The sequence below is a fragment of the Dermacentor albipictus genome, chromosome 3 (genome assembly GCF_038994185.2).
Source record: "Dermacentor albipictus isolate Rhodes 1998 colony chromosome 3, USDA_Dalb.pri_finalv2, whole genome shotgun sequence".
NCBI lineage: Eukaryota > Metazoa > Arthropoda > Arachnida > Ixodida > Ixodidae > Dermacentor > Dermacentor albipictus.
Window position 1 is genome coordinate 48,737,299 of NC_091823.1, and position 13,387 is coordinate 48,750,685.

Below are 13,387 nucleotides of genomic sequence, written 5' to 3' on the forward strand. Positions count from 1 at the left end.
AGTAACTTTAGCCCTCATATTCAAAAACATTGTTCCAACTCAATGCTCCAGCTAACAACATAAATGAAGATCCTTGACTTCAAAACCCTAGAGAACATACAGGAAAGCACGAGAGAACCCTATATAATAGCTTTTCTATGAACCAATTTCAGTTTTATTTCCTGTGAGGTGCGTGCGTGTGTCATGACGTCGTGACCTAAGAAGTGGTCACATGGGAACAAAGCATCATGAAGTTTTCACTCTGGCTCCGGCTTTTTAGGATGACTGTTATGCTGCTGCATAGTGCCACGATACGAGTAGCAGCATGGGAAATGACTGCTCCCTGTGTTCTGCTCCCTCGTGACCAACCTCTGCGACATGGCGTCACAGCGCAAACACCTCCTGGGAAATGAAACTCATTATGGTTCGCAGAAAAGCATCTTTATAGTAAATTAAGGGTTCTTTCTTTAAGAGTACTTTAACTGTTTCCCTATTGTGGCAAAAATAGCTTTTTTTTTTGTAGGTAGCACTATTTTTTTTTCTGAAGAAGAAGCTACTGCACTCAAAATTTTATGTAATATTACATGAAAGAAAAGCAGAATAAATCTGCTTTTCAGGCTTAAAACTTTCGTTAGATTCATCTGATAAAAAAAATGGAAATTGCCAAAAGCAAGGTTGTAGAATAAAATTGAACAAAACTTGTAATGCTTGTATCTGAGAATAAAATGCTAAACATTCTTTTACATATGCAAAGTGTTCCACTATCTCATAGTCCCAATCTGCAAGGAAATCAGTTTTTCTTTGAATACTACTTGCACTATAAATATTTTAACTGGAAGAACTACACTTGGACGTGCCATGCAGCAGAGCACTTCCTCGATGTGAAACATAGGGGAATTTTGAAAGTTCTGCAGTAAACTCTTGTAGTCTGCCACGTTTTTCTGTCGGTAACATTTCTTGCAGTTTCAATATGTGAACATGTTAGCTGGTTATTGATGACTGGCTTCACTTGGTAGAGGAGCACAAACTCACGGTGCATCCTCAAGCTTCAGGCTGATTTCTGTCGTCGCCGCTCTCAGAATCGGTCAGGATGAAAAGGCTGCATCCTCCAAGTTGCTGCTGCTTGAGCCATTGATGAAATCAGCCACAGACACAAATTGCGAAATCAGTTACAGAGCATGCATGCCACTTCTGAAGGTGACCGTTTTCAACTCTGACGAGCATGTGCACGCATCTTTGTAGCCGTTCAAGAATGGCCACCAAGCAGGGTAAAACGAACTCTATAAAAACAAAGTTTAACTCTCCTGCTACACATCGGCTGGTACAATGTGTCCATGAGTGGCGCAGAAGGTCTCAAAAATGATGTTTGAAACCATTGTTAGCGGGCTAACAATTCCCATTGGGCACAGTAAGAGTTAAGCAGCTTTTTTAGCGAAGTGTGTGGCACCGCAAACACACACAATACAGGGATGAACAACAGTTCCAATTGAGTACCACGGCCGTTTTATCACAACGTGCGAGTACAGAAATGATGGCTCCTTGAGAGCCTTGCATTTGGTCGGCGCGCCCTACTCCCATAATGCTTTGCACATGACCACCAGGGACCAGCATGGCGCTAAGGTCCTCAGAATGGTTCGTTCCACAGTTGAAATTTGTGTGCCGAGGTGATTATATTAAAGGTTATCAGTTTTAGTTATGTTAGTGAAGACATCTTAGTTTCTCAGCTATTACTAGTGGCATTTCAGGAGCCACTACACTACACCAAACTAACCTCTCTGCCACCAATGAAGGGACACAAGTCTGCTGAAGTAATTGGTTATTATCAAATTAGGCGAAGCAAAGTTTCTCTTTTTTTTTTATTTTGTGGTCAAACCACAGTGCTGAATATTCCTGCATGTTCGGACCTTTTCTTTTTTCCCCAGAAAAAAAAAGATTCCTCAATCTTTCTAGAATGAACGTGTTCCTGCAGAAGATAAGGTTAATGCTACTGAGCTTTAGTAGGGAAGCTGTTTCTTGACAAAATTTGGCTGATGTATGCATTTACTTTCACGATCAAGATAGTCATTCTTATGATGAATTATGATACGAACAGTGCTAGTGCTAGAGTGCTGCTTTATTATATTCACTTGCACAAGTACTGCAGCCTAACCTTGATAAAAAAACATGACGAATCATCAAATATAACAAAGAAACAATATTTCCTGACTGATACTATCAGTATGTAGCTAATATATATTTACAACAAACATCAGATACAACGAAGGTATTTTTGTGCCTGATGCAACTGTCTTATAACGAGGTTTGACTGAAATGTTAGACTACTACTGTTCTGTATTCGATTATACTGCGGCAACTTCAGATGAACTGCAACAGTCTCACATTAAACAAGCCAAGAGAGGCTCAAGCACAGTTAGAAAAAACAAACAAGTGGTCACTTCATAAAGTAGCATAAAAACAGGTTTATTGTCTCGTTTCTTCAGCGCCCCCCACATAGTGCACCGTCAGCTCGCCTATCATTGCGCTTCCTAAAATTTCACTGAATGTCGTCGTCACCATCAGGCTGCTCAGACTTCTCAATAAGTTTCCACTCCTCGGCCTTCTTGAGCGTCTCCTGTGCCAGTTTCTGCGCCTTCTCGCTGCTGGCCGTCCCTTCAATCTGGGTGATGGCCAGAAGGACCTCCAGTACCTTGGAGTCGACGAGCTTCTCGGCCACCTCTCGTGTGGAGTGCACTAGATTGTGCAGGATGTAAAGGCCACGGTGCTGGAGGCCTTCATCCTTGTGAGCGGCCAGGCCGCCAAAAATGTCAGCCCAGTCCTTAACCTGCACGCGCATTTTTCCCAAGGGTCACATAGCACACCAAGTGCCTCAGCTAGCATGGAGAAACCTAAAAAAAAAAATGGCTAAGCCATCTGTGTGGAGGAAACCAACTATGAGGGGCATTCCAAAAGTAAGTTTAGTCATTTATTTTCGCACGGAAACTTTATTGCCAAAAATAATACACCATGGCATCATGAGCTGTAGCACTATTTTTCCACATAGTCGCCACTGACATTGAGACAGCCGTCATAGCGTGAAATCAGTTTGAAGAAACCACTCTGGTAAAACTGAGTACCCTGCGATGCAAGGGAGTGATGTCCCAAGAATGCGGCTTTCAATACGGGAACAGGTGACCATTCACACCAGATAACAGCACGCACTTCCATTGGTGACCACGTTGTCAGCACACGTCTGTCTGCCATCATGACTGTACTTGAGTAACCCCGGGCACGCCAGTCTGCTGCCTACTCTCTCTTCTTCGGCGCTCTACACATGCATCGTTCCTCCTCCGCTGACACTCCTTACATTGTTGAACCAGCAATGGGTGTGGATTCTTATGGCAATTTTTTATTCACCTGGTGTGCCATCTCTAAAAAAAATGCTGAAACTTACTTTCGGAATGTCCCGCGCATGTTGTTAGCAACCTCCTGAGTAAGCCACCAGTACCTCTTGTCTTCTTACCAATAGAGTGATTAGTAATAAATGAACCTTTTGATTATTAACTTTATGGCTATAATGTCAATACAAGGTTTGTAGGGCACATTTAAAAACATTGCTTCCAACTGCTAATGACCAGCTCCCTTATTCAAAGCATGTTTTTTTTTCCACTTTAAACAAAAGCCGATATGGTGCACAAGCAGCAAGCTGTAGCGGCTTTTTAAAGGTTTCAGGGACATTCTCCAAAGCAAGGAAAAAGGTGCTACACAAAGAGGTACACATCACAAACATTCGAGAGCGATGTTTTCAAATGCACTCTGCAAATCTTGCATTGACACTGGCCGTAAAGATTACACAGTGCAACCTCAGTAAAAGGAAATTACTTAAATAGAATTGCCACTTAAGTAGAACAACAGCCTTATGATTGGTTGGTTTTGCACTAAGGCAATGAAAAAAAAAAGAAAAAAGTTCCTTCAACAGAATCACATATTTTCCAACTCCAGGTAACATAACAAAAAATATTACAGAAAATGAAACTGAGTGGTCTATCTCTGCAGCATCGCAACACTCATCACTGTTCAATCCTTTCCTGCCTTTCCTCTTCAAGTTTTCTCGCCAAAACTAGGAGTGCTATTCTGAAAATCGTTAAATTCCATAATATTGTTGAATTCTGTCATGGCGACATTTTGATCCAATCAGAGAGGCCGCAACACCCTTCTGGGATAATCGGAGCTGACAAGATGACAATTTGACAATGTCCAGAATATAACAGACTTTCATTAATTGGACTCCAGTTAATTCGACCCTGGCCAGTGCCCATGCATTTCCATGGGATAAAATTTTATTATTTCAATCCTAAAATTGGCCTTCACCGGATAATTCAAACTTGACCAGTCAGCAAGCATGCGCCTGACCCCTATGGTGATCCCGATAGCTTCTTCTTTAGTGGCAGCGTCTGTCTCGGCAAAGCTTAAAGGGACAGACAACCGCTCAGAACATGAATCGAGATTAACCCCGTGGATAGAAAGATTACCTATCGTATGGGTTAAAACAGCCCATGTTTTTCTCATCAAACATGGATTTACAGTTTTATATTCCTCACAAAAGCCACGACAAATGACTTTTGGCACCCCATGCGGCAAAAACATGAAGATGCATAAGAGATCTATCATGTGAACTTCTATTAGTGTCTTTTTATTAGTATTCAAATGCAGTAGACTTTTTTCTGTTATAACATTTTGTAACTTACGATGTACAAATAGGCCTTCGTTTGCAGTGAGCAGAAAAGTGGCTCTGCCTTCGCCTTCTTTTTCAATGAGTCGGCTTAGCTCACCTATATATAGAATAACGACGACAAGGCCCCAACAGCCATGACACAGGCGCGTACTTAGAGAAAGATGCGGCGCAAAAATTATAGATGTATGTAAACAATGCAAACGTCTTGTACTAGCTTTTCATTTTCAAAAGCTGTTGTTGAAAAGGTCAATATGTAGGTGCTTAACCACAGTTGGGCTCACTCCTGTGAAAGCAAAACGATGGGCAGCATTCACAACTTGCGAGGCGGGCTATCGGCATCACTCTCACTTCCCAGCGTTGCTGGAGGAGGGACTCTTACTTTCTTTAGAGGCTGCTCAGATCGAAAAATTCTGTTTACAAAATATCCACACACTTTTGGAAGTAGCCACTGCAGCTGTAAACACTACTGAGGGTGAGCTTTGCATTGCACCACAAAGAACTAGGTGCTTAAACATTGGTTGTCAGTCCCTTTAAGGGAGAGTGAATGGGTTGGGCACACGTCATCTCTCGTAGAAAACGCCTATTTTCTGCCCGCCCTAGGAAGTTTTTGAAGCAATAATCGTAGCTCACAATGTTTCGATTACGGTATTTAGCAGATTCTAACACAGGCCTTTCTTCTTAAGAAAAATTGGACCAGAAATTGCCTGTGCGGTGCAATCGATAGAAATAATCGGATACGAATCATAATTTCCTTTGCAACGTTCGCATACTTTGCTGCGTAACACTAATGACATGTGGAGAACGTTACTTTAGAAACCTGTGTGGCGAAGCTGACTTTAGAAAACCGGCCACCATTCTTCAACAATTTTTCTTGCTAAAAGATCGAGCACGCGCGAGCAAGTTAGAATTGGGGAAATACTGCCAAATGAATCAGTCTGATGAATCAGTTTTGGTGTTTTTTTTCTGCATCTTGATTAATTCGACCCTCCAGATAACTCGATTGATTTTGCCATTCCCGTCAGGATCGAATTAATGGAAGTCGATAGCAGCGCCATCCGGACACCCTACCAAGGCACCTCTTGCTGGCTGCTGCTGTTGATGCCATGGTCAGTGTGGCTCTGCTGCAGTTGTGGCTGGCTATTGTACCTTTGTGTTAGCAATGTTGGTGAGCTGTGTTTACTTTGCATTTCTGATGGCAGCATAGAAATGCCTGTACAATGTGCTCACGCTGGAGACGGAGACAAAAGTTATTGGTGACATCGAGAGTGGTTGCTTCACTAAAACAGTTATTTACTTGACTACATCAATTTTTTTAAAATATATAATTATGTTTTGCGCCGGTAGCTCCAGTGAGTGCATGCTTGCATGTAGAAACTTTGTAAGAAGCAGCCTTGTAATCAGATCTGTTATACCTATTATCTGCCTCTTTAAGAGGCCCTGAAGCACATTTCTCAGAAGCCTCAAAAATGCCTTTCAACGAGTTTGGTACCCCCCAGAAATATATTACCAAAATAGATTTTTTCAAAAAGACCTAGTACAAGCATAGATACAAGCGGCAGTATTTACCTTTCCCATTCACTCTCATTCCTTCTCAATGTCCTCCATTCTGAAGGAGCGAAGGAGTGCTGGTGGCGATAGAGCGGCGATACCCCATTTACAATGTTAAAGTGAGCGGAGCGGGGCTCGTCACGCCACTCTGCGGCTGCCGCGATATTTATGCTATGCAGCAAAGCGTGGCTACATGCAACTGTAAGTGCCCTGTGGGCTCAAGTGAGTGGTCGCGTGCTCCAGCCCGTCCATGCTACATGGTGCAAACTGGCTTTGTCCTGCACCAATAGTAGACAAATCCAGATTGCACACTTTGTAGTGCTCAATACAAAGCTCATTACGAGACACGTCTAGCCAGGAGCATCTGGGAATGAGCATACACTGGCATACATTCCTTGTAGATGCTAACCATAATTCATTGTGAGGTGTGGCAGGCATAGCGTATGTGTGGTCTCGGCTTAAGTCTTGCACTGTCTGAGACTAGTTGAGTGTTCCACGCTAATCGGAATTAGAAAGGACCGATGGCTTCGACACCCCGATAAGCAGTGTGGCCAAAGCTTCATTCCTACATGGGTGAGCACAGCTGAGTGAGCAGAGAATAGTCAGCTCAGGCTTCTTGATGGACATCAGCTATTGGCCAATAGCAGCCGTGTATGGGAATCTGCTATATCATGAACTATGGCAGCCCCGAAAAGGGTGACGAAAAGGTTTCTGTTGAACAGAGTATTTGAGAAAAAGGTAACTTCACACCCCGCTTGTGAGCCCCACACACCGCGCACGAGTGAAAAATTTGTCTAGGATTTTCACAGGAGTGTATGCTACCTGTGGAATGTGTATTTTTTCACCTAGCTCGAGGGGTATCTCAGGACCCTTCTAAAAGAGCATCCTGTGCACTTGTGACCTTAATCCCTCTGTACAAGGAACTCCTGATAAATGGAAGTCACTTCTTTAGTCCTTTGAAATTCCATTCCTTTAGAGAGTATACTGTAATTGAAAATAAAAAGTTTGTTTCTAGTGGCTTCATCAGGAAGTTGCTAACAATGATGTTGGTTTCATTCACACAGAATGCTTTAATTTTCTTTTTTTGCTTGTTCTGCATAAGCTAGGACACCCGGTATGCAACATGACCAGAAGCAACAAAGCGCACACAGCCACAACATCGTGTTCTTAAAGAGACAGTAAACTGAAGTGCTAGTTATGGGCAAGACAGTTTTGAATAAGAGATTTTTCTTTCAGAGGATATGGTAAATTATTAGCGGGTAAAATGAATTCTAAACTTCCCTTTTTGCACTTCATGCTTAAACCACACTGCCACATACCATGCATAGCAATGATATGGATACTGAAGCATTTTCACACAGTGCTTCAGCTTTTTGTGCACAGGGAAAATTCGTTTACTCTTTCATTGCCATTAGAAATGGGCTTATTTTCGGTGTTTTTATGTTTTAACATTTTATTTCAGGACATAATAGCTGCAGCGTATATTGCCATTAATAAAATTATAGCCTTATCACTGGTGTTTTGAAAGAATTTCAAGGACTAGTGATTGCTTAGCCAGTTTTTGAGAATTATTATGTGAAACACCAAAGAAGCATCTCAAGGAACACAAATGAAAATGGTAATTTCCTTTCTTGTTAAATAGGTACCGAGAGTAAAAAAGAAATCTGAAATATACAAAATATGCATCTGGCTCCTAGGTCCCAACTATTGTAAGTCAGATCATGAGAACGAAATTGTTATGAAGATTTGTTGCCATCAATACTAGCCATAGTGATGCTCATGCTATGCGGGAAAGCAGTAACTTCGCAAATTTGAAAACATATAAGGTCCTACTCTACAGGGAGTATTTGTGTTTACTCATTGCAGCGTGCACCTGGTTCATCTCTTACTGCAATCTTTATACTCGCAAAGCAATGGTTGTCAGGTCAGGGAAGCATGCAGAAGCATCCTCACACTTGATTATCGCGTTCGATCAGCTGTTATGTGCAAGCAAGGTGGTCTAGTGTACATTCATGTGGCTCTGGAGCCTCCACATGCTTTGCTTGGGGTCTTGTGTAGTGCTGTACGGTAACGTGAAGTGTTGCACGATATTGTACAGTAATGAATAGGCATTCCTGCAGAGCCTGTGTTCAAAATGTAAGAGATTGGACTGCTAGTCAAGGTTCTGTCGAAGGTCAGCCTGAAATCAACTGTGTGCGCTTGTGCTTGTGCGAGTGAAAACCCCACAGGATGGGGATGAACTTCTCTTAATAAGTTGTACACACTCTGTTGAAATGCTGATGAATAAAAGCAACCTACAGTGGGAAAAATACAATTGCACTTTATGTTAGCACAATGCAATTATGAAAATAACAGGCCCTCACGAGCACCTACCATTGTTTGAGATGTAATTAAAACAGTATTGGAAAATCGACATCGTATTGGAAAATTCGACAACTTGAGAGAAACTTCTGTGTCTCCACTGCTGCTATCCTTAAAAAAATTATGTTGCTGAGCCAACAAAAGTGCCAATTTCGTGTCGTTTTATTGAGGAAGTGCTAGGAGCACTGGAGGCCAGCTTTGACGATACCTTAAGCGAAAATTTTAGTTTTCCAGACTTCCCAATCTGCCAAAAATGGTGAAATCTGACAAAAAGTTAAAGTTCATTTGTGATTTCAGACGGCGCATGACGTTTCTAGTAGAATAATTAAAACAGAAATATTTAACAGCTTGTGGATAAACTGTCAATGAAATTGATCAGTTCTTATAGGCACTAGCAAAAATGTTAAAGTTGCCACATTGCTGTGGTTTCAGCACTTTATAGCAGTGGACATATTTTGAGATTACAGCAGAAGTTATTTTCCAAGTAAAAGAGAAGTTCAAAATGGCATTGCAAAAGAAGTGAGCACGTGCATCTGGCAACGAAACTTGAACTCATTGCATACCTAAAACAAGTTTCTAAATGCTGTGGGTAAGAGAGAGGGAGAGAGAGAAAATCCAAGAGGTCAGCCTGTACTACTAGAGGTACATTGATATCTTTAGCAAGCAAATTAATTTGAAATGGTGACCTGAAAAAGCTTTTCAATGATTGCTACCTGCATTGGAAACTTGTTTTTAAATCATGACAGCAAGTTACTGCGCTGAGCTGCTTGCTCCAGATGTCTCATTTTTCTAGAACAGTTTAACAAACAACACTACAAGTCATACAGAAACAACTGAGAACACTGCAAGCGACACTTTTGATGAATCTGTGAAATCACATTCACACTGCTATTTGAGATCATAGCGATTAGCCTGACATAATCTGGCCCAATGTATGGCTGACTTACCTCGATCACTTTACGACAGGCTTCAGTGCTGACCGATGTAAGCATGGCCAAAGCTCCCGCAGCAGCTAAGGCTGTCTCATAGTCTTCATCCTCAAGGCATAATGTCAGATACTTAACTCGATCACCCTTCTCATATATCCTGACCACCTGTCAAATATACCGATTATAAGGTGTGGGTTTTAAAAAAAGAGGCACACAATGCAGTTAAGCACTCACTTTCAGGTACATGAGTAATATTTTTAAAAAAAGGCACACTGTTACTCTAATAATGCTTCATAAAACAGGGCCTCAGAAGCAGATGCAAGCAACGGACTTGTACCAAACAATTTACATGTAATTAATTACTTCTAATGACATCTTTCGTAGTTTTGTAATTAATCAGTTATTTTCTTTACTCACTAGCATGCATTGTAATTCAATTAATTTTTTTATGCATTATACATGAAGCAAAGCTGAATTAATCTGCTTTTCAGGCATACAACTTTTTTTAACGAGATTCGTCATAAAATTAATTGCCAAACGCAAGATTGTAAAATAAAATTGAACAAAACCTGTAAAAATAAGCTTCTACCTTGAAAGAAACATATGTTAAAAAATTTAAAGAAATATACAAAATGTTTCTTTGAAAACTACTTGTGCTGCAAGAATTTAACTAGAAGTCCTACAGTTGAGCATTCCATGCAGCAAAGCAGTTCCTCGATGTGAAACGTAGGGGAACGTTGCATGTCTTGCACCAAATTCTTCTTTTTTGCTGCGTTTTGCTGTCGTAACATTCCTTGCAGGTTTCGTACGTCTCCATGTTAGCTGGCTGGCGCTGGATGTCTTCAGTTGGTGGAAGAGCATGAGCAAGTGATGCATCCCCAAGTTATGGGTTGATTTCTGTTGTTGTTACTCTCAGAATCAAAGTTCCTGTTTCTACAAGGAATATATACTACCTGGCTGCGCTTTCACACTGAACACAGTGCAGGGCAACCATAAAATGACCACCGTCCATGTCATTTACATGTGGGCATTTGAGATTAAACTGAGGATATACACGAGAGAAACCAATGGTAGTGACCAAGAGCAGAAAATGAAGCACTTCTGGTGGGATGGATGTGTCACGCCCAATGCCGCACAAAGAGACAGAATGGCTGTGATGCAACAGTGCTCAAAAGAATGCAACTTACATGAGCTTGTTGGCTGATCGATTTACGAAACACATTGCCAGCGCAAAATCAAATGGGATGCAAAAAGTAGACATATACGCCACAACTGCTAAACTACAACTGACATTACAGGCTGCATCTGGCAGAAAACTTACCAAGCAGAATGGTTACCATGCATGCATTTGTTTTCACCTCATTACTCCATTGCTTTCGTTACGATAACAATGGAACCAGCAATATATAATGCAATGATACTCCTCTCTTTTGAAGCAAAATGGTTCAAAGATCACTCTGTTCTGCTCCGACTTACTCACGTAGGGCACATGTTATGGAACAGCAAGTTAGAATGACATCACTTTTAAATAGTGTGCTTACATGAACTTCACTGCTAACTTCAATTTAAAATATTGGTATAATCAACAATACCAGTCAACATACCATGTATGGCTTTAGATGTATGTATAGCCATTTCTGTCTACTTGACTGGCAGCAGCGAAACATTGCTGTTCTTAGCCTATAAACTATCAGTTTCAACAACTTATCTATAGAACACAACTAATCTAGCATTTGATCTTCGTGCTTTACATGAGATGAGAAAAAAATTTAATAATTCAACATAGATTTATGTCAATCTGAAAAACTGAGACATCAAAGAGAGCAAAGCTGTATAAGCGAGTTTTCACACCCTTCATCGAAAGCGCTAACGGTTTGTTTGCTGGCTGTTCTAATGATTCAACACCAACACTGCCTACACATTCACATTGACTTCATGGTCATACAGCTGCTGTGGGGCTCCCAGGCAAGCTGCTTTGCTGGACCAATTTGGACAGCTGCGTGGCACCGCCAATGGCCCCCTAGACTTAATGTGTGAAGACAACCAATATTTCGGACAGCCGTCAGCCCTACATTCAATTATACAGACTCCATCCATGGCTGACTTTGCCGCCATTATCTCCTCTGGCAACTTCGACAAGACATCAAGTACGGCTTCGGATATTACACGTCTCTTAGATGGTGGTCTCTGAGGCCTAGCCTTGGTCGGTGCTCTATGCCTCAGAATTTAAATGCTAGTGCCAATCTTGGAGGCTTTGCCTGAATTACAAAGTCACATCAGCATCGCAATCATCACATCCTATTCCGGCACCCCCCGTGCTTGGCCCGCTATCGTGATTCTGTTTGTTGAGTTTGCCTCTCAAACAGTGTTCTGCCATTTTGTGCTTGTCTGCATTCCAGAGAGAGCTCTGCTAGCTCCAAGAAGTCTTTCTCGTGACGTTACAGACAGGCCGTGTTAAATGGCATCAACGGTGCCCTCATAGTCCCAATAAGCCTGACTCCGCAATTGAAGAGGCTGAACTGCAGCCTACCACAACGAGCTCAAATGTGGACATCATTGATGACCTACTAGGCTGCAGTGTGCCGATTCCTACAACCGTTACATTTGAAGATTTTGCAGACCTTGAGATTGCGGTTTTGTCGTGTGCCAAACTGAACGATGATGAAATAATTGAGCAAGTTCTCCCACCGTCAAACAGCTACTCTGACTCGGCTTACGTGTTGTGTACTCTGGAGCATTCACATGCGGATCTCACTCAAGCCTTTTCAGTCCTCACATCGGCGTACAGCACAACTCAAAACTGGCAGAAATACAGGCCCACTTGGTTGCACATATGCGGAAGCACATGAAGCAATGTATCAACCACTTGTTCCTTGCACAGGGGCCTCACAAAGTAAATAAAGTGATCTTTTTTTTTGGATATATTCGTTTTTTTCGGACATACAATAGTTCCGACTTAATTATGTTCCTCATGGAGTCCAAATTATCGGTCGTTTACTGTATATACGAAAAATAGCGTGCCCAGTGCAAGCCCCAAATGCTGTTTGCAACTTTGACATGTGCAGTGTAAACAATGAAACATCTCGGGGAGTTCTACTCTAAACTGTCTAGTATCCAAAGCTGCCACTTCTTAGTGACAACACTCATGCACACACACACACATGCACACACAGAAATCACATGACCCAATACCATATGAACAAATAATTTGCATAGTGGTACAACTGACTTGCCTCTTCACTTTGCATCAAATTCAGGATGCACTGGACACCAGCTCGTTTGAGCATCACATGGTCTTCATAGCAATAGTTCTCTATTGTTGTAATGCCTTCATCCTTGATCATGCGGGCCCTTTGGAGATGCAACATGGGTTAGTGTCAGGAGATTCCACCACATTTCTACGCCCCATCACATCAATGCAACAGTAGTTTTCCCTCTCACTACACTGAGGCTCCACAGAGACATATCCGTAAATATTTCCCATATTACTCAATCTAGGACTAAGAAGCATAAGGCAGTGACAACAGTTTTGTGTCCTTTTTGAAAAGCTTTTACTCATATCTTCATTATTTTCTACAGCTCTCTGTTTTGACACAAGATAAAATACCACCGAACAAAACAAACCCAGTCAAAACAGCATGGTTGTCCCCACTAGAGGAGAGTACTCACATTTTGTAAGGGGATACAGCAGCATGAACTGCAAAATTATTTTACAACAAGCCTACCACACGGTTCATGCGCTTGCCACTGGTTGTGCATGCAGTGCACATGCACTGGTCTGTTCACTTGGTCACTGAATTTGCAAGAGCCAAGCATTCCAAGGCCCTGTTATAGGCTGCAAAATATCCTAGGCTCCTAG

General features: G+C 41.7%; 1 protein-coding gene across 1 annotated transcript in view; it reads right to left on the reverse strand.

Moving 5' to 3' along the window:
• Nucleotides 1-2,418: 2,418 nt before the first annotated feature.
• unc-45 (unc-45 myosin chaperone) overlaps nucleotides 2,419-13,387 on the reverse strand; it is a 37,225-nt gene continuing 26,256 nt past the window's right edge. Inside the window, exons 18-20 of the mRNA XM_065426889.2 lie at nucleotides 12,762-12,879; nucleotides 9,547-9,693; nucleotides 2,419-2,800 (exon numbers count right to left, since the gene is read on the reverse strand). Coding sequence (XP_065282961.1) covers nucleotides 2,513-2,800; nucleotides 9,547-9,693; nucleotides 12,762-12,879 — 553 coding nt within the window. The 3' untranslated portion in view covers nucleotides 2,419-2,512. The remainder of the gene's footprint in view (nucleotides 2,801-9,546; nucleotides 9,694-12,761; nucleotides 12,880-13,387) is intronic.